Source organism: Euprymna scolopes, chromosome 2, assembly GCF_053919585.1.
Source record: "Euprymna scolopes isolate OS-2025 chromosome 2, ASM5391958v1, whole genome shotgun sequence".
NCBI classification, from domain to species: domain Eukaryota; kingdom Metazoa; phylum Mollusca; class Cephalopoda; order Sepiida; family Sepiolidae; genus Euprymna; species Euprymna scolopes.
The window spans coordinates 193,793,673-193,820,132 of NC_136483.1; the positions used below are offsets into that span (position 1 = coordinate 193,793,673).

Genomic DNA, 26,460 nt, shown 5'->3' on the forward strand with positions numbered 1-26,460 from the left:
AAGAGTGTAATATTTATTTATATATGTGTTACAGAAGATCAGAACAACATCAGTACCGTCGGTTTCAAATCCAAATCAAATGGTGGCCAAAAACAAAGGCCTTTGCTTTGGATTTGAAACAGACATAATACATATATAAATGTAAGTCTAATAAATAAATATATGTAAGTCTGTTTGTATAAACTTTTCAGAAAACTGAGAATTATTGATGAGAGACAAGTTGTTGGTTAGTTGTAAGTCAATCACTGCGATAATCAACCATTATTTTGTGGAAAACAGTTGAACTTATTGTTGAAGAATGTTCATTAATGGTTTTATTTTTTTTTTGTTTGCTTTCAATAAAAGAAAAACAGGATTTTGAGGTCACTTTAAAACTGGTCAAAGCAAAGATGAACATGATGAAATAGCAATAGCAATTGCAATCCTGAGATCAAGATCACATCAAATAAGTTAATTTTTATTCAAACATCATCTTGAAAATATATTTTCATCATCATCCTATTCATGCAAAATCGGATGCTGCCAGTGCTTCTGTCCTTCTTCATCTACACATAAATCAGAACAATTTCAAAAACTAGCAAAAAGTTCTTTCTAGATAAGATGAGAAAAAGATAAATATGTGAGAAGAAAAAACATGGGTAATCATTTTGTGATCAGATGACTGAGGAATATTGCAACAATCCAAAGTGGTAAAGATAATGATACATTGGATGAAGAAGATATGTCACAGATGTCTGTCTCACAGATGCAACGCTGACCCCGGAATGAGTGAAGGGTGTAGTCTTGGAGTGGATTAAACACTTTGGCCAAGTTTTGTGTTAAATCCACCTGACTACTCTCCGTTGATTGACAACTGTTCTGGCGAGTCGATTTGATATTAAGACAACCACGGTAGAAAATTCTCAGACTCATGGCTGAAAAAAAAAAAAAAGAAAAATTTAAATAGCAAAATTTTTCATTAATGAATTTGCATAATCTTTAATTTAACACATAATAAAATTTTTGTGCTATTTTTGTTTACTTCCTTTTGATGAGCAGTTTTTAATATTGCGGTAAAACTCAATAAGCACAAATAATGCAAATAATGTAAATAAATGTGTTACATTTTATATTTTGTCTGTGCATCTTGTGTCCGTGCATTTTATGTCCGAGCATCTTATGTCATGACAGATTCATTAAGGATAATTCCTTCAATTTAACCCTTGAACCGTGTTGACATGATTTCTTCTGCGCTTGCATAATTAGAACTCAAAATAAGATGAGAATAATTTTAAACGCCTCAATTTATTACCAGTATTAATAATTATTATGTTATACTTAATTAGCCTGTAGTAAGGATTGAAGCTTCAAATTCTATTCTAAATGACAGTCTTCTGGAGGTTGATGGTTCAATCCTTACTACAGGCGATAATAACAAAGAATGACATAATAATTAAGAAATTTATCTGATCTTTGCTTAAATAATCATGGATTAAATAAAAAGGTTCTGCTTGAAATTCTGCATTGATTCCAGAGTTTGAGATAAAGATTCTCAAGTTTAAAAAGAAGCATCTGAAGAAAGTTAGAGACTACATCAACAAAAAACGATGTGAAAATAACAACCAGGCTGCGAATAATAGTTCAAATAACACAAATAATCAAATTTGATTTTAAATATAATGAAGTTGTTAAACATTAAAAAGAATGTTTTCTTTTACTTACGGTGATTAAATGCTGTGCCATTTATAAAACCTTCTAAAATTCCACAAGATTTCATTTCATAAATTTTACTGCTCGATTCACAAAAATCAGTTTTGATTCCAGATTTGTTGTTGGCCCGCTCTATTGTTCGACAAAAATCATGATTATAAGTTCGGAGAATGTTTTTGGCAGCATCAGAAGCAACAATATTATCCATTGTCATACACGAAACACAGGATTTCACTACAAAATATTAAAAAAGATGTGTTTCAATCTGACATTTATAAAAAGTAAGAATTTCTCAAAATTATCCATTTTATTTGTTTTTTTATGAAAATCATAATTTAAAAATATTTTTCATTTATTTTAAGATTTATTTAAAAACATCTTCTAATTTTATAAAAAGCAATAAAACAAATATGCACAATAAAAAAAAGGATAAGTTTAAAATGAAAATACCAAGAACTTTTTAAAATTTATTTTAAGCTTTAGTAAAAAAAAAAAAAAAAACAGAATTTCATTGTAATTCAATTTTGGTTATAAAAAATAAATAAATAAAAATGCACTGTCAAAAAAAAAAAAAGGATAAGTTTAAAATAAAAGGCAAAAATATATTAAATATTCTAAATTTATTTTAGGATTTATTTAATAAACATTTTTATTGTAGTTTGATCTTAATTATAAAAAACAAAAACAAATATGAAAGAATTGAAAAAAAAAATGACAAGTTTAAAATGAAAAGGCAAACAATTTTATAATTTATTTTAGGGTTTATTGAAATTTTAGGGTTTAAAAAAAGCAACAGAATTTCATTGTAATTCAACTTTGGTTATAAAAAAATAAATATAAATAAAAATGCACAATTAAAAGATAGAGTAAGTTTTAAATGAAAAACAAAAACTATGTGGCATTATATCTCAGTGCCACAGTTGCTAACACACTCTTCAGCATGGCCAGGTGGTGAGTTGGCCATAAGCGTAGAGATACACAGAAATACAATCCCAGAATTCCCTTTCTTGGTCGGTCTCTTTTTTTCGTCCGGACAGCATGGGGTGAGCACGCATATTTCTGTCTCTCTGTAAACGAGAGGGAGCCCCACCCCTTCCCCTCAACACTAGTTAAACATAGTTAGTTTAATAATATTAGGATATGTAAAGTGTAAATTGTTTTTGTAATATATAGTGTATACATAATGTAAAATAAATAGTTAATTATGTTTCATATTACGATTGTATAGTGTTGTGTGTTTTCTCATGTTTGCCAATGAAGAAAGAGGATTCCAACCAGAATACCACCAAAGGTCAAGACGTTTCTTGAGAGAAGAAAGAGCCACACAGCCACATCCAACATCTCAGGTATGATTTTCTTGTTTCTATGTGCTTATCTATGGATATCGTTTATTCCCCCAGGGAGCTGGTTGCGAAACCAAGTAACTCTCCAGAGGGAGGCGATAGTACCCTAACTATATTTATTTGTTATTTTATTTATTTTTTGTAATTTTCAAGTGATTACTCTGAAATCAATGGTTGAAAGTTTAAATCTGGATAAAAAATAAAATTTCTTTCTCATTCTCCTCCTGCCATAGAGAATGTAAATATTATACCCCTGACTATCCAGTACAGAGTGGAACGATCAAATTGTTGCCTGAGAAAAGATGACATGATTCCATTTCCATTTGATGGAAACCGATTTTTTGTTGCAGATCATCTACTAATTGGCCAGTTGTGTACACATCCCAAGAGCGATAGGGGCCTTCTATTATGTCTGAAAGTGACACAATTTTTAATAAGCAAGACTGGAGATGCACCGCTGTACAACTCATGCTCTCTACTGATCCAAGTTATGACAACAAGACCATTGCCAGCACCCTCAAAATTCATTGAATAACAGAGATGTTCCCAGGGTGACGAAAATAAAGTTTCCGGCCACGGTTATGGTTTTTGGTGTGGTTTTAAGTGAGAGCCACATTATGCCACCTCTTATCTTCTAAGTTGGCTTGAAAGTCAACATCAAAGTGTACCTGGATGTGCTGAAGAGTGTGTTGATCCCTTTGTGCAATCAGGTGGCTAGTGGCAGACCTTGGGTGTGGCAGCAGGATTCAGCGCCTCCCCACAAGTTCAAAGAGACTCAGGCTTGGCTTCAGAAGGAGTGCTACAACTTGTACCCTTCTCTTACTGGCTCCCTCCTCACACTGTACTACTTCATTTGGTCATACGTCAAGAACATCACCAACATGACCTCCCACAACACCAAAGCCAACCTGATCGCCACCATCCGCAGAGTATTTGCTGAGCTCCCACTGGCGCTTGTGAAAAAAGCATGCTTCCAGTTTAAGTGATTGAGGCTGAAGGCGGCTACATTGAATAGATGTCAGCTCTACTACATAATTAAGTTACCGAATTGATTTTTTTTTTAATAAAAGTTTTAAAATAATCTGTAATCTTCTTAAATAATCAAATTCTGTCCAATTTCAACCATTGTTATCAATCCTTATGGTGCTGTCTCACTATCCATCCGACAAACTCATTAACTTTTATCCTCAAATGGCCTTTGGTCTTGATAATCAGTGACTTGTTAGCATATTAAAAAAGAAAAAAAAAAAACTGCTTGTATCCTGTTTTCCAGAAAACAGATCCTACAGAAATCTAAGACTAGTCTTTAATGGACTTAAACTTCGACAGACGAAGGGAGCAAGGGCTACAAGTTTTCAATGAACAGTTTTCAAACACCAGTTATAACAACAGAGGACAATATCTTACAATGAAAAAGCAGGCTAGAACTGAATGATATTTTGGTCATTGAACTAACTAATAGAAAAAGCAAATATGCACCTGCTTCTTGCGAGTTCAAATATTATTAAAAAAGAAAATGTGTCATTATTTTGCATAGCTTAACATTTTATAGTTCCACTCCTTTTTCTTTTGTTTGTGTCTTTTGGTTATAGACTGAACTCTTTAATCTTTCCCTCCCTCTCCCCTGACCGAATTTTTTAAATAGTTGTTTATTACACTATAAAAGAGAATATTATCAGTGGCATTTAAATATTCATTCAAATATCATGGACTCCTTTATAATAAAAAATAAAAATAAAATGCAACACCCAAAAATAACACCAACAAATAGCAATCAACTCGAACACTGCATATATATATATATATTAAAAAATAGTTTTATTTAATACAGTAGTTTTTTTTTTTGTGGTGTGAGTAGTTTTTTATTTTGTGGAGTATTAACTCTCTTTTGCCTGGTAATCCATTAAGAAATTAGAAAGGCTGATGTCCATCAATATGGAATTAAAATCCATTTAACTTCTGTTTTATTAGAGCAGGCTTAGAAATGTTTTGATGTAGACAGCTTTGTATAAATCCATATGTATTTGAAAACCTTATAAAAACCTTTGGTAAGGTATTTATCCATTGGCATGAATCACCTCAGCATATGTATATCCTGGTAAATGATTTTGCATTTCACAATGGAGTTAGAAAGAGATGTTTCTTGTTAAACTGATTTAATTTTTCCCATGTACTGTATTTATAATTGAAATTGCAATGCTTCTGGCCTGCTTACTGTACCCATATGCGAGTAGACAAAAATTAGTCCTTGTAGAATTCACATGACTTTGGGACGAACACACAGTGAACATTCCGGCATCTGTTTGCGTGGGTGAAATGGCGTTTCCTTAGATCTAGGGTCTATTTTAAAACTAGAAATAATTTCAATTGAGTTATTTCCCTTTGAACGTATTTAGCGAATATGTTTGTAAAGTAATGATTCGCCTTTGTAAATTTTGTTTTTGATTCCCTTTTCCATTTTCTGATTTCTTTATTTTTATTGTCGTAATTTCTCTCTCCCCCACCCCGCCATCGCAGTTTATGCCAGGTATAACGATCTTTGACATGTTTACAAGTAAATGTAAATGAAAAGGATATATATTTATTTTATTTATAATTTGCAAATTACTGAAATTTAAAAAAAAAATCTCAGTCTTAAGAAGTTCATGGCTTGGAGCAAGATTGCAAAGGGATTCTCATGGATTTTCAGAAAATGATGTGTGTGTTTGGATGTTTAATTTGATGAAATTTATTTTGATTAATTTTATGAAATTTATTTTAATTAATTTTATGAAATTTATTTTAATTAATTTGATGAAATATATTTTGATTAATTTGATGAAATTAATTTTATGAAATTTATTTTAATTAATTTGATAAAATCTATTTTAATTAATTTGATGAAATTTATTTTGATTAATTTGATGAAATTTATTTTGATTAATTTGATGAAATTTATTTTGATTAATTTTATGAAATTTATTTTAATTAATTTGATGAAATTTATTTTGATTAATTTGATAAACTTTATTTTGATTAATTTGATGAAATTTTTTTAAATTGATTTTATGAAATTTATTTTGATTAATTTGATGAAATTTATTTTGATTAATTTGATGAAATTTATTTTAATTAATTTGATGAAATTTATTTTGATTAATTTGTTGAAATTTATTTTAACTAATTTGATGACATTTATTTTAATTAATTTGATGAAATTTATTTTGATTAATTTTATGAAATTTATTTTAATTAATTTTATGAAATTTATTTTAATTAATTTGATGAAATTTATTTTGATTAATTTGATGAAATTTTTTTTAATTGATTTTATGAAATTTATTTTGATTAATTTGATGAAATTTATTTTAATTAATTTGATGAAATTTATTTTAATTAATTTTATGAAATTTATTTTAATTAATTTGTTGAAATTTATTTTAACTAATTTGATGAAATTTATTTTAACTAATTTGATGAAATTTATTTTGATTAATTTTATGAAATTTATTTTAATTAATTTTATGAAATTTATTTTGATTAATTTTATGAAATTTATTTTAATTAATTTTATGAAATTTATTTTAATTAATTTTATGAAATTTATTTTGATTAATTTGATGAAATTTATTTTAATTAATTTGATGAAATTTATTTTAATTAATTTGATGAAATTTATTTTGATTAATTTTATGAAATTTATTTTAATTAATTTTATGAAATTTATTTTAATTAATTTTATGAAATTTATTTTAATTAATTTGTTGAAATTTATTTTAACTAATTTATGAAATTTATTTTAATTAATTTGATGAAATTTATTTTAATTAATTTGATGAAATTTATTTTAATTAATTTTATGAAATTTATTTTAATTAATTTGTTGAAATTTATTTTAACTAATTTGATGAAATTTATTTTGACTAATTTGATGAAATTTATTTTGATTAATTTTATGAAATTTATTTTAATTAATTTTATGAAATTTATTTTGATTAATTTTATGAAATTTATTTTAATTAATTTTATGAAATTTATTTTAATTAATTTTATGAAATTTATTTTGATTAATTTGATGAAATTTATTTTAATTAATTTGATGAAATTTATTTTAATTAATTTGTTGAAATTTATTTTAACTAATTTATGAAATTTATTTTAATTAATTTGATGAAATTTATTTTGATTAATTTTATGAAATTTATTTTAATTAATTTTATGAAATTTATTTTGATTAATTTTATGAAATTTATTTTGATTAGTTTTATGAAATTTATTTTAATTAATTTTATGAAATTTATATAATTAATTTGATGCTAGTGCATCATTTGAACCATCATTTGAACCAGACATAACTCAACATTTGCTTGGCTTTTCACGTAACTTGACGTCAACAGCCGGATTATGCCAATCTACGTAAAAGAAAATAGCAAAATGTTAAATGTAGAATCAAAAAAAAGAAAAATTAAAGAAACTAAAGAAAAAAGTAATTTTTAATTTTATTAACTGTGTGAAGAAAAGGTTATAAGTGCTTTTTTTTTTTGTCAAATAAATAATTTTAAGCAACTGTTTTCAAGTAAAGGTTCAAAGGGACAATTTTTTTTTAAACAAGTTTGTTTAAAAATGTGATAATTTAATTGTTTTTAAGAAGGAAAATTGGAAAATAAATTTCTTTTGTTTTCAAGGATTTTTTTGTTTGTTTATGAAGAAAAATTGGAGCAAGCTTTTTTTTAATTTTTTTTTTTAAGTCCCACTTGCTTTTTTGAGGTATTCGGGTCTTTTTTTTTTTCACATATTTCTTTCAAGTATTTTTTAGTAAAAAAAATTAAAACAAAAGTGGGTGGCTTAGTGTTTTTTTTTACCAAGATTTATCGAATTATGTCCTAGTCTGGATTGCTGTTCACCGTCGACATTTCACATTCGTACATCTTCAGCCATAGCCGTTGGTAATGCGCCCTCTTTTTGCTAGGCTGCACTTGTGGCCACATGGCGCACATTGTATTGTTTTTCCAGTAGTTTCTGTTGTTGACAAAAGTCAGTTATGGTGTCCAGTGTCTGTAACTGTTGTTGGCCCAAGATGGTCAAATTCATGTTTTGCTCTTCTTTTCCTGACTGACTTGAATGTAAGAAATGGTCTTTTTTTTGTTGATTTTTTTCCTTTTCCAATATTTATCCAATTTCTCGTCTGCTGCTCGGAAGTAGCAGTCGCATGCACGTGCATTGAGTTGAACCTAAGTATGCAGCGTTGTGATTGGCTGATTGCCATGTTATGTCAGACAGCAGCTAAACCTGAGCTGTTGACATCATGTTCCAGGGAAAGCCAAATGAATGCAAAATTTTAAAAAAGTAAAGAATAAAAAAAAAAGGTAATGATGTTATACAATCACTGATTAAACTGCAGACAATGCTGGGTATCCATATTAGTTATTTATAATAAGAAAATTCAATATATTCAGACTGTTAAACGTCTAAGTATTTTGAAATTGATGTTGTGAAATATACCCAAGTGTGTGCACACAAAACAGAGAAGAATGTACATATTCCATTTTCATTTATTTATTTATTTATTTAGTAAGCAAAAATAAATGAAAAGTTTAAAAAAATTATAAAATAAAAAAAAGATGACATAATATTTCACTTGATGTTTTCACGCCTGTTGTGGGGTTTTACTCTGGGTGTTTTGTAAGGAGAGAAATATTTCTAAGATGAGCCAGATACAGAGAAATATTTTCAGTGAAAAAAGTTTGCAGGTTTTAGAATCAAATGTAAGGAAAATGAGAGACAAATGTTATTTTGAATATTTAGTCAGGGTTTACTTATAGGTAAAGTATCCTCATGCCAGGTTGTCTTGACAATATTTCAATTCATGCTGATCTGACCAATACCAGAAAGCAATTCTAGTTTTTTGGTCAAAGTTCTCAGAAATGAAGGTACCCCTCCCTTTTTACCTCGAACTGCCAGAGTTTGGAATTTTGTCCATTTTCCTGACTGTACTGACATGCAGAAATTTAAATGTAATGTGAACAGACATCTCACTGGGCCCCTGTTAGACATGATCCTAAATTGTAGCCCCTTACGTTCCAAGTGGCAATATGCCTTGTTTGAAATGAAAAATAAAATCATCATCTATGATATAAATTTCACCTGTTTAAATATATGTATATATGTCTGCCTATATCTTTCAACAGAGGTAACAGATTTTCACGTGATCAGTATCATTTTGAAGTTCGAACCTTCGGACGACAAATATTGAAAAATTGTCCAAAAGCATTAAATCCTTCATCCTCAACTGGGCACTTTTCTACAGGGAGGGGTCGGTTTTTTCGCCAATATTTTTGAAAGTCATCGCCTATTTTCCATTGTCTAGCCTTAATTTAAACCAACATGACTTCTGGTTTGGCGATGGGCGTAACAGCAAACACATCACATTTTTTTTTTTTCACTTTCTTTTCCTCCTTCGGATGTAGGTTCAAGCCTGCTTACTACTACTATGTTTTTATTTTTTTTTCCTTCTTTTTTTTGTTCAACCAACACCCTTAAACACACATCCACCTTCTTTTCCACCTTCGCGTCACAGGTTTGAGCCTGCCTGCCTACTACAACTTTTTGTTTTTGCTCAATACACACCTCTAAATACCCGGGCAACGCCGGGCACTCAGGCTAGTTCCATTATAAAATGTAGAAGCTTGATGTAATTAGATGAAACAGCATAATATGATATACTATACTATTTTTGTTCAAAATAACAATGAAATCATTGAGCATAATGCTGAAGTGCTCTACACCTTATCAAAAGTGCAAATACACGCATGCCTATATATGGAGAAGTTGCATCAGGTGTAATTTTGGTAAATTTTATGAAGCATGAAGGTTTTAAAGGATGTTGTATCAACAATATACAGATAGTTTGCTTCAGGTATTTTTTTTTTCTTTTATTTATCTAATGTATAATTTATCAACATTAGATCAATGGTCATCTATTAGTTTTAAAATATAAGATTTAACTCTTTATTATATATATATATATATATATATATATATATATATATATATATATATATATATATATATATATATATATAATGAAAAATATATTTGTAAATAGGATTAGAATAATTTTTGTTTTGTGGCAAAGAAATTTAACACATTATATCAGTTCAAAAAGAAAAGAAAAAAATCGTAAATAACAAATATGCCAACACTTTTATCGCGTTGAGGGCAAAGGTTCAGAGCTTTTTAACGACCTCCCCCCTTCCCTCCATACCTTTCGTTGAAAACAGCAAAAAACCCACAAAATACAAACTCTGATAAAATCCAACAATACAACTATTCATCCTGCCCTATTTCTATTCATTTTTAAACACCAAAGTTCATGATTACTCTTTTCCGGTTGCTAACGGTAACGAGGTCAAATATTCCCAATATTAGAAAAGAAATGTTGTCTCCCTCCTAGAATAGTAGCTCCTCCGAAAAATAGTCCTTTCCTGTCTTTGTTAACTAATTTTGATAACATTTTTATGACGGTTTAGATATTTTTTCTTCTAGAAATTTTTGTCAGTGGTAATAATTTTCCTAGTTAATCCTTCCATTATCTCATATTTCTTTTAGGCTGGAATTATCATTTATCAAGGCCTGCAGACCACTTGAGGGTAAAGATTAAAGAGTGGACGGTGGTCACAGGGACAACAGCTCAGTAATCGCTAGTAGTAAAAATTGGGTATAATTTGATTATTTAAGAGGACAGCTCAATAAGAACTTGTTTACATTAGACTTGAAGATGACAATGTTGTAGTCAGCTGGAAAGTTCTATGTAGATTCTATAGTTCAACTAAATTTCAGTTAGAACTGTAGCAGCAGGAGCAGCATGCACACATGGCTTAAGATTTTGAATATGTTTGCTTTACAATATCATTGCTGATTGGTTGTAGTGGTCAACCTCTTTTCTGGCTTGTCCAATGAAAAACTATCACTCAAGTGAGGCAACCACATGACTGAGTTTATAAAAGGTTAAACACACTGCAATTTTCTCTTTTTCTTCCTGACTCTTACTGACAACACACTCCTCTGTTGGGGCACAGCTTCGCCCAGGCATTTTGGCCCTGGGTGATGAGAAGACAAACGAGTCAACATGGCTATTGCCACATGCAGACTTCAATGCAGTAAACACATGAACTCTCCTTCTCCCACAAGACTATCTAATCTCTTGTCTCTATTCATACAGGGAAACATGCTTCTAACAACTTCAACGCGTATCCATGATCTCTCACTTTCAACAGGTCTGTCTACTCTTTCATTAATGTCTCTATACAGCAACTCTTCCCAATACTCTTTTCAGACATTCATACTGACAAAGATAATCAATAAAGTATTCAACATTTTGGCAACTCCTGATATGATGACAAACATTTGCCAAGATCCTTCTACAGAATCTTTTGGCTGAATAGAAGATGTGAATTTACTGCCTGGACCATTCCCTTTTTTATTCTGTCAGTGCATAAACATGTACAAGTCACACTTGGAACCTTCAATTATGCTGATGATTTGTCAACATCCATATAGACCCTAGCCAGCGAAGCCTACAAAAAATGTGTATTACTTTTAATAATATGAGGGGTGTTTCAAAAAGTAATGCCTCCTATTTTTCTTCCGTCCGAATGGATAAGAGGGGATTGCAAATTGCATCATTATGACTGAACATATGCATTCATGACCTGAAAGTTTCATCTCTCTATTGTAGATATTGACTGTGTGAGACTCTAAGAAAGCAATCCCTGTCAGTGACACGCATCAGAAGCAGATATGCGTCATTGAATTCCTGGCAAAAGTGCATTAGGAAATGGTGGTGACTATGTAGAAAAATAAATTCTGGAGCACAAAGGTCGCTCGCTTTAACAGTACCACTCACGTCTTTGTAGCTCTTCAACTTTTTTGAGTTAAAAAAAATAAAAGGCTTTACTTTTGGAACAATCTTCATAAAAGACAAATTTTTTTTTCAAACTTTGCAACTTAACAAATACAATTTTAATTAAACTGAAAAGTTCTTTACTCTATTGTTGCACTCTCCATGTACCGCTACAACCAATAAAGTTTCTTTTGTTTTAATCAGCTGAAAGCCTAAGCAGGAGGTAATGTAGCAGTTGCATGAGAGATCTATTATTGTTTATATGTACACACGATATCTCATGCTATGTTGAGTTGCAATTTAGTCAACCTATTGATATGTGCAAGTGATTAGCACACTACTGACATGCGCACTAGAAGCTTGCTGATTTTACACCCACAGCTGGATGCGCACCAAATACAACAGTTTGACTTGACATACATGGACTGACATTCTCTGTCTTATTTTCTCTCCTCGTCATCATCATGGTGTCACGTTGTCGTATCATAAAATGAGCATTTGTTGTATATTGGTTGAAATTGGAATGGAGATGATATATTAAAACGTGTCTATTTATAAAGGATTGTTACGCTGTGTGTATGATTATCTTATCGGAGTTAATGTCGTTGTGTTTGTGATCATCTAATGGTCTTTCTATTACATATGTTCATATGCTGTTAAGTGTGAATATGTGTGACATGCATTTTCAAATACCTCTGCTTCTTCGTTGGTCCATCTGGAAATTCTCGTCTGGAAGGGAGACTTGATACCTGTTTTTAGGGACAAAGAATTATTTCACACCAAGACAAGAAATTGGTTCTATAGTTTATTTCACTTTCCCAGATGTCTTGCAGAAGGTGGAAAGTGAATTTGGCCTGTGTTGCTTTCTTCTAGGTCTTATTTCTACCACGTCAGCGTTTGTTCCCCACCCCCAGCGAAGGGGAGGAGACAACGGCAAAGCCGTCCACTCTTGTCCAAGTCGCAACCAAATCTCCTCGATTCAGCTAACTTGATCACATGACTCATACGCAATCAAATCAGCTGATCTTGACTTCCGGGCAATGTGTCTACACTATAACTCACACATCTCCCCCTCCCTCTCTCTCTCTCCCTCCCTCTCTATCTCTCTCTCTCTCTCTCCCTCCCTCTCTATTCTCTTACATTCCTTCTCCCATTATTTATAAAAATGTATAACGAAGACATACATTTTTTTTTTACTACCCACTTTTTCTAAGGGAATCCTAAGCTCACCCCACTAGCAAAGGAACTGTCATACTATTATTAAACCATAATTCAAATAAATAAAATTACATCCACAAATAATACCATGTGGCGCGAATCCTTGCGCCCTCGAAGGCCAACAACTCTGTGACCCCATGGCCTCCATCTCGCATCTTAGGATCATGCAGAGATCACTATATCTCTTGTCATGCTATAACGTATTTCCCAAGCACATGCCTCATACGAGATAAAAGATTTTTCTTATAACATTACGAGAGCATTTTCCTATGTCTCCCGCCGAATTACGCATCCGGAGAAAAACTATAACTCACACATCTCCCCCCCCCTCTCTCTCTCTCTCTATTCTCTAACAATGGTGAATAAACCCAAGACCTGAAATACTATTACATCTCTATTAAAAAGCCAATCTATTAATGCTCTATATATTCCTTAGAAAAGGTGACTTCTACTTCAGTGGAGATCTTTGTCCATTTTCATGGAACTGACAAACACAATTTCAGAGCAGAACCCAACAAAAAAGCCATCATTTTTTCTGCTATTTGGAATCTCTACTATTATATGAATGTCACTTTGTGTGTGTGTGTGTGTGTGAGTGTGTGTGTGTGAGTGTGTGTGTATGTGTGTATGTGTGTGTGTGAGTGTGTATGTGTGTGTGTGAGTGTGTATGTGTGTGTGTGTGTATGTGTGTGTGTGGGTGTGAGTGTGTATGAGTGTGTATGTGTGTGTGTGTATGTGTGTATGTGTGTGTGTGAGTGTGTATGTGTGTGTATGTGTGTGTATGTGTGTATGTATGTGTGTGAGTGTGTGTGTGAGTGTGTGTATGTGTGTGTATGTGTGTGTGTGTGTGTGTATGCGTGTGTGTGTGTGTGTGTGTGTGTGTATGTGTGTGTGTGTATGTGTGTGTGTGAGTTCCTTCATCATAAGATCCCAAAACAGCTGAGCCTATCTCTTGCAAATTTCACACAAAGGTAATTTATATGTCTGCCGGTGTTCTTAGATATGTTTTTTTTACAGAAATTCATCCGATAAGTATCAAAAATCGAAAAAATCCGATCCTAAAAATAGCTTTCTTTCTTAAACATAAAAAAATAAATTTTACAGGGTAATATATTACATTACACAGGCTAAGGGAGATAATTCTCAGCAAATAAAGGGAGATTCAATTCTCAGCAAATCATTTCTTCTTAAAAACAAAAAGCAAAACTATTGTTATCTGGAGAAATAGCTTAGTGGTAGAGCATTCGACTACAGACCGAATGGTCAAACCCAGGGATACCTCGCCATTTTATTTAAATTTTTTCGTATTAATGAGTTCAATTTACAATAAAAGAAGAGGTACCATTTAAAATCAATGCAAATCATTTCTTCGTTTGCATATTTTAAAAGTAAACATTAATCAGAAGTGACTTTTCCAGGGCATTCATCGTCAAGCCCAAATATCAGCTGACGTGATATTGTAAACAAACACAGATGGAATTTGATGAACGACATTATCGTTATTATTTTTATATTTTAAAAATGTTTTTTTCAAATTAGTCCACTAGGCAAATTATTTCTAGTAATTCATAATAGTCAATAGAGGATTGATTCTACAATAATACATATGCAATTTGTATAAATTAAAATATCATGTTTAAGTGTATTGTACGACTGGGCAATGCCGGGTGTATAGCTAGTCATGTCTCAAGAAAATTTAGCCGAGTTGCTCAAGAATTACAAACATAAACCTGATAACTGAATTCTGGTATGCATAAAACAAAATTATTTTAAAATGTTCGTTTTTTCTTTCAGTTATTAATTTATTTATTTGTTTTTCTTTCTACACTTGCCCCCGGACACTCCACCCCAAATACTATTGTAAAAATTTATTATTGGAATTTATTATTATTAATTTGTGGTTTATGATTCACTTGGTAAATTTCCCTCAAAATAAACGCATTCTCCAATTTTTAATTCAACATCTTCTCACATTACTTTTGCAAAAAACAACTGCCGACACCATTCCATTTTTAAGTATACTTTTCAAATATTCATACTAATAAATGTGCCGCCTAGCGTCGAATGTTAGCAAAAGGGGTAGACAATTTCCGTTCAAATTAATTCGGGAATGACTCAAGGAAATTTAGCCAAGTTGCTCAAGAATTACATACATTAAATTTGCCAACTGAATTTCTTTCTTTACTTCAGTTAGTGAGAGCAGAACCTATCGCCATATGTTCCCCTAAACATGTCAATTGGACTTATATTAAGTAGAATAATTATTATTGCTATTATTATTATTATTTTTAATGGCGAGTAGACAATGCATTGTTATAACTCTTACTTCTCCTAATTTGTTTCTCAGTCCTCGTTTAGAATGAGTGATTTTTCTGACAAAGAGAGAAAAAAAAAGCTGCATTCTAGGTTGGCGGTATTTTTCTATGAGCAGTCGCCTGAGATGCCAGAAACTTTCTGTTTCTATTTCTATCCTCGTAACCATGTCACTAATAAGGGTGCTGAAGGTAAAAGTTTTTCTGGGCTGACGTTATAGACCTGATAGTCAAGGACCCGAACCTTGGATTAACCACTAAGGAAGCCATCCTATCAGCAGATGCAAAGTATTGGGGCTGCTGTATTGCCATTTGGTGAATGTATTCTGGACCATGCAGTAGCTTCTAGTGGGACTTCTTGATGCCATAATAATTAAGTAATTGGTAATTAAGCATATTAAGTAATTGTTATGGCTTTACCTTATTATGGTCTACAACAACAAAAAATATTTCTTCATTTCTTTTTCTTCCTTACTTTTCCTCTTTGTCCTGCTCTAACCAAGTCTGTGACGTATTCCACAAATCCTAAAACTCCATCATGAAAAGTCTCCAGAAATAATACACAATTAAACCCAGAACTCCAACTTCCAATGCAGACCTCCACTACGATGTCTCCTTTTCCAACATCAGGGGTCTACGTTCCAACCTTCCAGAGGTTGAAATCCAATTACAGGAGACCAAACCAGACCTATTCTTCCTAAGCAAAACTGGCATTGGACCAACTATTTCCCTAAATTAATTTATAATTAAAAGATATTATAATTTAACATCAAAATTTGACCCCCAAGATCGACATGAATATGGAATAAATGCCTACATGAGAGATGGCTTTCTAGATGGTAGGGACATCTTCAGAGAAGTCCCTAAATTGCTTTCGGATTTCATTTGGTCACACCACTGCGTTTATATTTGCCCTCTATCGCCCCCATAACAGTGGAGTTACTATCTTTAAGAGTATATCTGAGAAAATTGACCACATCCTGTCTGCTCATCCTTCAGCTAACGTTCACGTCTGTGGAGACGTGAATGTTCACAATGTGGAATGGTTAGCCTACTCAAACAAAACAAATGATGAGGGGAGGTTCTGTCACGATTTTGCCATTGCTTATGACCTCACTCAGATTGCTCACGGACCCACCAGTGTGCGTGACACTGATGGTCAGTATGCAAGTCTCCTAAACCTTTTTCTCACAACTTGCCCTGAGCTATGTTAATCTTCCGTTCTATCCCCATTGGGATCTTCCGACCACTTGGTTGTCTCCATTAAGATAAAAACAAAATGTAATAAGTCCTCTGACATACCTCTCCATCGTACAGTATATTGATACTCTATGGCTGCCTGGGATAGCTTTTGTACATTTATATCAGATTTATCTCTACGTTCGATGTTTAAAAAGAATGCCAGCAAAAACCTAACAGCCAGCTGTGGTTCTCTCTAGAATGTGCTGCCGCCATTGCGCACAGAAATCGCTATTTTCATTGCCTCCAATGTAATAGATGCACTGAGACTACAGCCATCTTCAGAACTGCCAGCAACCACTGTAAAAGAGTAACAAAGAGCGAGAGAGAGTTGTATGCTCAGTCTGTCAAGTCCAAAGTAGCTGAGCAGCAGCTTGGTTCCCACCAATTTTAGCAAATAACAAACAGAGTTCTGATTAGAAGTGTGTTCTCTTCCAACCATCATCAATGGACCTGAAGTAATCTCGTCAGCATCAGACAAAGCCAAACTCTTTGCCAAAATCTTTACAGCTAATTCTTCCCAATGTGATCAGGACTGCCACTCCCGTATTTCCTCCTGTGTCTGAAAACATGCTCTGCGACATACAAATATCTGTGCGTGATGTTGCCAAGCTAATCAAAAACTTCTATTCCAGTAAAACAACTAGCCCTGACGGCATTCCTGTCATAGTGCTCAAAAAGCTTCAACCAGAACTAGTTACTTTCAAAGCTGTTTAAGTGTTGTCGTAAGGAGAATTGCTTCCCAACACTCTGGAAAATTGCATCAGTATGTCCCGTATTTAAAAATTCAGGTGATCAGTCATCTCTCTCTCAATACAGGCCAATCAGTCTCCTGGGCGTCATGAATCGGTGTTAAATAGAGAAGTAGGCTTCATGTTTTGACAAGCTTCTAGGTCTGATCTTTACTCCTAATCTGAGATGGAACACATACATCAAATCTGTTGCCAAGGCTGCTGGAAAAATAGTGGGATCGTTCTACCGCTCCAGTAGATATCTCACTGCTAATGCAATTCTCTACCTATATAAGATCCAATACGTCTAAGGATGGAGTATTGTTGCCACATCTGGGCAGGATAAGCTGCTAGAAGCATCTTATCCTGCCTTGACAGAGTTCAAAATAGACTTTGTAGCCTAGTGGGGGATGCCCTTTTCTCTTCCCTGCAACCTCTTTCCTACAGAAGAGACGTTGTGAGCCTGTCTCTGCTTTATCATTATTTTCATGACGTGCTCATCTGAGCTCCAATCTATGGTCCCCCCTGTCCTGATTGTCACAAAAAACACTAATCTAGTTGAAACCACTATCAATAATTTCCTCCACTCTTTATCTGTGCCTAACATAAACGTATATTCCATGAACAAAGCTTCTTTTAGGAACTGCAAACCTGTGGAATTCTGTTCCATTTTCCTGCTTTCCAACTGACTACAATATGGCTGTCTTCAAGTCCAATGTGAACAAATTCTTGATGAGCTATTCCTTTAAGTAATCCAATTTCCACTACTAATGATTACTACATGTTTCCTTTGACTACTGTACACTCATTAACCCTTATCCTCGAGTGACCCCCAGGCCTTGATGATTCCTTCGTAAAAAAAAAAAAATGTTTTTTAAATAATTAAAAATTGTGATGACATATGCGGATGCACCAAAGTATGGTGTGCGTATGCTCTCACTGAACACACTTTGAAGTACAAAAATGCACTCGCTCTTTAACGATATACAATGTTAATACACTTGTTCCTTAACCGAACCTCGACTTGATTGTTCTTATTTTCTCTATTGTTCGATGACACAACAGATTGGCAACAAGGAATCGAAATGACCATCACTGTAGAGAATCACCAAAAGTGATTGAAATAAAGATTCGTAAAATCTCTATGGCAGAACACCTTCGTCATTTCAACAGATATTTGGATATGCAGGGATTAACAGTGGATTAATTACTACAATAGTAATTTGGCGACGGGAAAAAACTTGCTACCAAAATCTACAGCAAAAAACGTGAATGTTGTCAATTATTTAATAATTAAACACACTTACCAAGTGTTTTAGAAAGGAAAAAAAGGGTTCATTTTTTCTTCACCACAAGCCATTTTTCCTACGGTAAGAATTTTCTTCTGCAAAGTTAAATGACAAAACCAACCAGCAAATACTGTGTAAGCTTATCGTTATTTCGATAACATCTAAAATTTGAAAAAAAAAACATGCTTGACTTTGTGAAGAGAAAAAGAGACAGACTGTGAAAAATAATTATTTGCGTATGTCATTTGTGCTTAGCAAACACGTAAAGAATCAAGTCATTTTTGCAAAAGGCAAAGAGGGTAAAAAAAACCCCAAAAAACTAAAAGTTTCCCATACAAATTCGTTGGATATTTAAAGCGACAGATTTTATTTTGCTATGTAAAAATGCGTGTAAATAAAAAAAAAATGTTAAACAAATGTTATTTCGCTGGATTGTTTCTAGTAAGACTAGAAATATAGCGTTCAACAAATTAAGTTACAAAAAGTTTGTTTAACTTTTGTTCTTCAAACAAAAGAATTGGGAAAGAAAACTTGGTTGATTTTTTTTTTTACTAAGGAATATTTCTTTAATACAAGGGTAAATTGTAAACTGAATTCGTATGATGGATGTGAAATTCAAAGATTCACTGTTGGAATTGTTCCAATTCCAGACAGAGCAAAATCTCACATTGCAAAAGCAGCAAATTCAACAACAAGTAGAAAGAGAAGAGAGATTTAAACAAACATTTGAAGAAAAAATGCTTCAACAACAGAAACGCTTTGAGGAAATATTGATGAAAACACAGGAGGAACAAAGGAAAATTCTGGAGGCGACACAGTTAACTAAAGCAGATGATAATCATAACACATTTTCTCAAACAGCTGTGTGTACTGCTATTGAAAATTTCAACTATAATCCAGAAGACGATGTCACTTTCGTCCAGTACTATAGACGATATGAGGATATTTTTATATTGGATTGTGGTACCTGGTCAGATGCGAAAAAAGTTAGGCTTTTTCTAAGGAAATTGGGAACAGCCGAGCATACAAAGTTTGTGAATTTTATTCTCCCCAAAACGACCAGTGAGTTGAGCTTTCAAGAAACAGTTACGCTACTTTCAGAACTGTTTTCTGCAAAAACGTCTCTTTTCCATAGGCGATATAAATGTATGAATGTTACTAGAAGAGAGGAAGACGACTACACTACTTATGCAAGTATAGTGAACAAGCATTGCAACAATTTTACTGGAGCAATTATCATCAGATAATTTTAAATGTTTAATATTTGTGCAAGGGCTGGTCTTAAATAAAGATGCTGAAATCAAGTTTGTGTTTTAAATAAACTCGAAAACGAACTGAATTTAAAACTACAAAACTTAGTGGAAGACTGTGAACGGTTTATTGCGTTGAAACAAGACAGTTGTGACATAGAGGAAAGCAGAGTGTCGCATATTAAAAAGATCCATCAAAAGAAAAATTCGATTTAAAAAAATAACCAGAGAAAGAAACAGGGAAAAGATCCACCTGGACCATGTTAGAGGTGTGGAAATAAACTTTGGTACAATGAGTGTCCCTACAAATTCAAATAATGTGACAACTGCTATCAGAAAGGGCATAAAGCATCGCATTGTAGAAAAAAATCTGGTAGAAAAACATCCATTAAACTTACGAAAATTGAACGTGAGGAACAAAATATCCGGAAATATGTACAGATCAAAATGTTTAAAAAGAAAGTAAGACTACAGCTTGATAGTGGGCCTGGCATTTCCATTATTAATGTACAGACATGGAAGAGGCTTGGAAGACCCACTATGATTAAATCACATAAAACAGTGAGAAGCGTCAGTGGTGAAAAAATTACCTTCGAAGGAGAATTATTGACGAATATTTCTTTCCAGAACAGGGCCGAAAAAGCAAGAATTTTTGTCATGCGAAAATCAAACAACTTCTTTGGAACTAATCTGTTTAGACTATGGGATCTGCCTTCAAGCTCATTTTGCCAAAAGGTTGAGGATTCGAATGTGGAGGCAGAAAAACTTAAGAGGGAGTTAAAAAAGAATTTCCCAGAAGTATTTTCAGGTTGTTTGGGAAGGTGTACAAAGGTGGTAGCAAAATTTGCCATGAAAGTAAATGAACAAGCAATGTTCAGAAAGAAAAGAAATGTTTCATACGCACTATAGAACAGATAGACAGTGAATTAGAAAGACTCAGAAACATGGGTGTCATCGGAAAAATTGATCACAGTGAGTGAGCTGCACCAACGGTTTACATCAAAAAGAAGAGTAAGGAGATTCGGGTTTGCGGCAACTTCGCGACAGGCTTAAACAGGGCATTTCAAGATCACCATTATCCTCTTCCGAGCTCTGAAGAGATATTTGCGAAACTGAGTGAAGGGAAATATTTTTCTAAAATCGACCTCAGTGATGCGTACTTACAAGTTCCAGTCGATGAGGAGTGTTCAAAGCTGCTATGTATTAATATCCATAAGGGATTGTACAAGTTTAACAGACTTCCTTTTGGGGTGAAAGTCGCCTCTGCGATTTTTCAGCAAATTATGGACATTATGTTAAATGGGTTGGATTTCGCAGTAGGGTACCTGGACAATGTGTTAATGAAAAGCGCTAGCAAAGAACAACACAAAGCTCATGTAAACCAAGTATTCAAAAGGATCCAGGATTATGTAAAACAAGAAAAATGCACACTTTTCATGGAGAAAATAAAATACTTGGGGCAAATCATCGATAAACATAGAAGAAGGTCGGATCCAAATAGATCGAATACAATAAAGAATACATAGAAGAAGATAGATCGAGTGCTCCAGAAAATATTGTGTCTTTACAAAGTTTCTTAGGTTTGGCAAATTACTACAATGTATTTGTGCCAAATATGCATAAACTAAGGTCACCTTTAAATGAACTGTTAAGGAAAGACCAAAAATGGGTCTGGGCGCAAGAGTGTGAAGAAGCATTTCGGGAAATTAAAGAGACTTTAACGTCTGATTTGTTTCTGGCACATTATAATCCCAAGCATGAAATTATAGTTGCAAGCGATGCCAGCTCCTATGACATAGGAGCATGCATTTTACACAAAATGGATGATGGAAAAGTGAAACCCAAAGCACATTCATCCCAATCACTTTTGCCAGCAGAAAAGAACTACTCACAAATTGAAAAAGAGGCGCTAAGCATTATATTCGTGGTAAAGAAATTTCATCGTTTCCTGCACAGTAGGCAATTTCTGTTACAAACCATTATTAACGATTTTCGGATCGAAAAAGGGACTACCACAACATATGGCGAATAAACTCCAAAGATGGGGTACCATACTTCTGAATTACAATTTTCAAATGGAGTATGTACCATCTAAAAAATTTGGTCATGCAGACGGGTTATCGAGGTTAATACCTAAGCAGACAGAACCATTGGAGGATATGGTAATAGCAGCCATTCAATCGGAAGTTGAAGAAAAAAATATGTTATGTGACACAATAAGAGAACTTCCAGTAACACTTGATGAGATTAAGAGTAAGGCAGAGGTGGACGAATTTATTATATGCACGAAAGAAAAGATCAACAATAATGAACTGGATGAAGAAATTTATTCAATTTACGATAATGTCCTGTTATATAGTGACAAGGTTGTGATTCCTGTGACATTACAGAAAAGAATGCTCAAGGAATTCCATGTAGGACATCCAGGTATATCAAGAATTAAAAGCCTTATGCGCTCTTTCTATATCCTTATCCAAACATGGATAAAGATATAGAAGAAAAAATCAGGGAGTGTTGAGGATGCGTATTAGCTATGAAAGCTCCTCCGACTCAATTTGGATTGTGGGCAAAACCGGACCGACCTTGGTCTAGGATTCATTTAGATTTTGCAGGACCGCTAGATGGGTTCTACTATCTCATTGTTGTAGACAGCCTATCTAAATGGCCGGAAATATTAAAATGTAAGAAACCCACATCCGAGGTAACTATCAACTTCCTAGCTAGGTTTGGAGTAGCAGACTGCATTGTTACAGACAATGGAATGAAATTTACGTCTACCGAATTTAAACATTTTAGCGAGGATAATCTAATCGAGCATATAACCATTCCGCCATACCACGCAAGAAGTAATGGACAAGCTGAGAAATTCGTTGACACATTCAAGAGAGCTCTGAAAAAAGCTAGTAGGTCGCCGACGGATAAGTCAATCCAACAGTTTTTACAAGTCTACAGAGTCACTTCGAATGCAAACATCAAAATGTTGAAGACACTTGCCGAGGTTATGTTTGGACGCAATGTTAGATCGATTTTTCACAAGTTGTTACCAAACCAAGATAGGCCAAACCTCAAAAATTGATAACAAAAAAAAAAACGGTATAAAGTTGGCGAATAATAAGACTTTCTGGGAGTCTGGCATTGTTGAGAAACAAATAGGCAACATGGTCTACATGATTAAGTGACCAGACCTCGTGCACAAACGTCACACTAACCAAATTCGGAAAAGATACTCGAACAGTGAGGTGACCAGATCGCCCGAGGAGGACATCATGGACACAGTGTTTGATACTTTTCAGGTGCCCATACCAGAGACAGCTCCGGAGAACAGAAGATCAAACAGAAAACGGAAATTAACAGAATTGATTAGGGTGAACCCCCCCAAAAAACGTTAGTAATCCCAGATGGGATATTTTCAAAGGGGGGTATTATACCGGCCTTCCTTGAACAGAGGAATTTACACCAGTTAGCACTATAAACAGCACTAGTAATTCCAACACCGGTGAGAGAGATGCGACTGCCCTTCAACTGCTAGCCGAGTGCCCAGCAGATATACATGCTTTCCTACCTTCGTACATTATTGTTAATACACTTAACCGAACCTCGACTTGATTGTTCTTATTTTCACTGTTGTTTCACGACACAACAGAAAGTGTAGCTGAAAACTATTTTGTTATATTGAACATTTGGGGAGTTGCGCGGAAAGATGTTGGTTCATGTTACACTTGAACTTCTGCATGTCAGTACAGTTGGGGAAACAGGGACCCGGAAGGAAATTCCAAAGTCTAGCGGTTCTGGGGAAGAAACTACTGGAGTAGAAGGCTCTCTTACATCTAGGGATCTCAAATGTGAAGGGGTGGGATTTTGCTGCTTGTCGGATTTGTCGGGGGTATTTACGTTGAGGGGGTGCAAATGCTTGCAGTTCTTTGGAGCATTCACTGTTAAAGTACTTGTAGAACAGGCAGAGAGATGCTATATTTCGTCGATGAGACAGAGGCTGAAGCTTAGATGACAGTTCTTGCTTTTATTTATTTACTAGCAGCTCAGCCCGGCTTTGCTCGGGCCCTATGTATTGTTCATAACTTGCCCTATGTGTGAAATCTCTTTTATGTAAAATTTTATATGTTTAGATCAAAAATTCTCCAAGTAATTTGGTAGAGACCGCAGAGGTAATTTTTTTTTTTTTTTTAAACTTTGACATCAATTTTGACCCCTTAATATTTATTGTTTTGACCTCAAATCAAAATAAAAAGTGTGAGCCATGTCCAAGTTACCTACATCTAAAATTTCAGGTCTTTAGACCCAAAATTGGTGGAGGAGTTTAGTAGAGTTTTCAAAGGCCAAATTGTTCAACTTTGACCCCTTGACAGCCAAATTTCTGGCCGAAAACCGGTTTAAAAGATTTTCCCAAATCTCAATACCCCTTATGTCAAATCCCGAGTCTGTAGACTGAGAATTGACAAAGTACTTTGGTAGGGAAATGTACGTACACACACACACACAAACACACACACACACACACACACACTTTCACTTTTATAGACGTATAGATTTATTTAAACAATTAACGGTAAAAAGAAAGAAAATATTCGACAATCTGAATTATTATTATTATTCTCCTCACTTTCCTGGTTCTTATTATTCAGAATGTACCCTCTGCCGAACTTGTTCGGTCAGGGAAATTTTTTTTTTTATTTAAGAACTTTCTAGTCGAGTTTGGGGAATGGAGAATCTATTTTTATCATCCAGTCAGCCATGACCGGGTAGAAGCACGATTCTATTCTTAGTTATCATTGCCTGTGCTAAGAATTGAACCTTCAAATGACTATCAGTTAGAGTGTTACTGCTAACCAACGACTTTAACCGATGGATGAACCCTTCTTCTTGACTTAACTGAGTCAGGATCCAAAGGGTTAAAGAAATTATATCTATATTTAAATATAGATGAAGACCTTTGTTTACTCCCTACACCGCGAACAAAAAAAGAAAAAAAAGAAAAAAGATTTTACTTTTTTAGGTGATTACGTGTGAACACTATTACGTTAAATTTATATGCGAAACTAAATTACTCATCTTAAATTCTAAAAATATTTTTTCGAGGTAATCAACTAAAAAAGTAAAATCTGTTTGTTTTTTTTTTTGGGGGGGGGGGGTCCTCATCTACTTTAATTTCTTTTTCATTTGACAAATTTAACGTCTTCCCTATATGTATCCAAGATTTTGTTAAACTCGTGCAATTTTCATCTATATCTTCCCATCATGCAATTTGCCATTTTTACTGGTGTCAGTTTTACTTAAATTCATCCGGGACATATGGCCTAGTTCTGTATAGAAGTTCGAACCATTAGTTTCCGAAGTTCCAAAAGATGCAGCTAGCTGAACAAGGTTGGAGATTACATCGGCCGAAACGTTGTGAAAATAACAACCAAGATGAGAATATAGTCCAAATAATCCAAATTAATTAGAAAAAAAATCTGAAACATAAAAGCGATATATTTTTATGATTTGTTCAATTAATTAAAAAATTTACTTGCCTCCCCACGAGGGCAGAGTTAGACATAAGGTCGGTTTTTAATGTGGGGGGGGGGGAACCAGCTCCCGAAAAAGGGGCACTCTGGTTAGTAACAAAAATAAAAAATGTATCAGTCATGAAGGATTTCTCCTCTACTAACTGAGAACAAAAAAAGTGAAGTGCAGCATTGCAGCAATGCCAGCATCAGAACAGATACTACACTTTGAGCCCAAAGGCCAAGAACCCTTTTTTCTATTTATTTGTTCAATTAATTTAGTTGAGAAGATGAGGGGAGGGGGGGGGGGACACACGATTTTAAAAAATGCAACAATGGAAAAAAAAATGAGGTTCTTACCAGTTTGGCAGGTTTGGATATTGAAAATGGCGAGGCAAACGGTCAAAAGTAAAACGTGTGATCTTTTACATTTTGGAGCCATTTTTGTTGTCAAATTCGTTAATGGATTTTTTGGACGATGACCAGGTTTATTGTGTTGTTGTGTCTTAAAATGAAACTTCTCAGCTCGACTTGAGATGTTATTGTTTATTTAATCAAAAATCACAAAATAAAAACTCAGGTAAGAAGCCAGGTGCGTTGTTGCGCGCTTATGAATTTATTACTTTTGTATGTCACAAAGTTACAACGACAAAAAATCGACCCGAAACAACCGTGTATAATTGGGGTGGGGTGTATGAGGATTTTCAAGTTGAAAGGAAAACTATAAGCTTATCGCGCTTTATACTTACCTGGTTTGTTTATAGAGAACTAGAAAAATACCTGTCCCAGGATGGTTAAAATGACCCACCCTCGCGATAAAAAAAACAAACAAAAAAAAAAAAAACAAGAAAAAACAACGATTTTACATCATTTTCATGTCATCTAACGAAGATTCAAATCAAAATATAATGATACGGCGCTTCTACATTATTGGGGAGAGATTTCGTAGTCGATAAATGGAGTTTTCAGATAAAAAACAATAGTAACTATTGAATAGTTTCAATTGA

At 33.6% G+C, this 26,460-nt stretch overlaps 1 protein-coding gene across 1 annotated transcript; it reads right to left on the reverse strand.

The window, feature by feature from the left end:
- On the reverse strand, positions 1 to 26,125 carry LOC145300950 (uncharacterized). Its single transcript, XM_080144531.1, has 3 exons — positions 25,814 to 26,125; positions 1,702 to 1,923; positions 1 to 914 (listed from the first exon to the last, which is right to left on the reverse strand). The coding sequence occupies exons 1-3, from the start codon at positions 25,893 to 25,895 to the stop codon at positions 643 to 645; spliced, it is 576 nt and encodes a 191-aa protein (XP_080000657.1). The 5' UTR covers positions 25,896 to 26,125; the 3' UTR covers positions 1 to 642.
- Between the last annotated feature and the right edge of the window lie 335 nt (positions 26,126 to 26,460).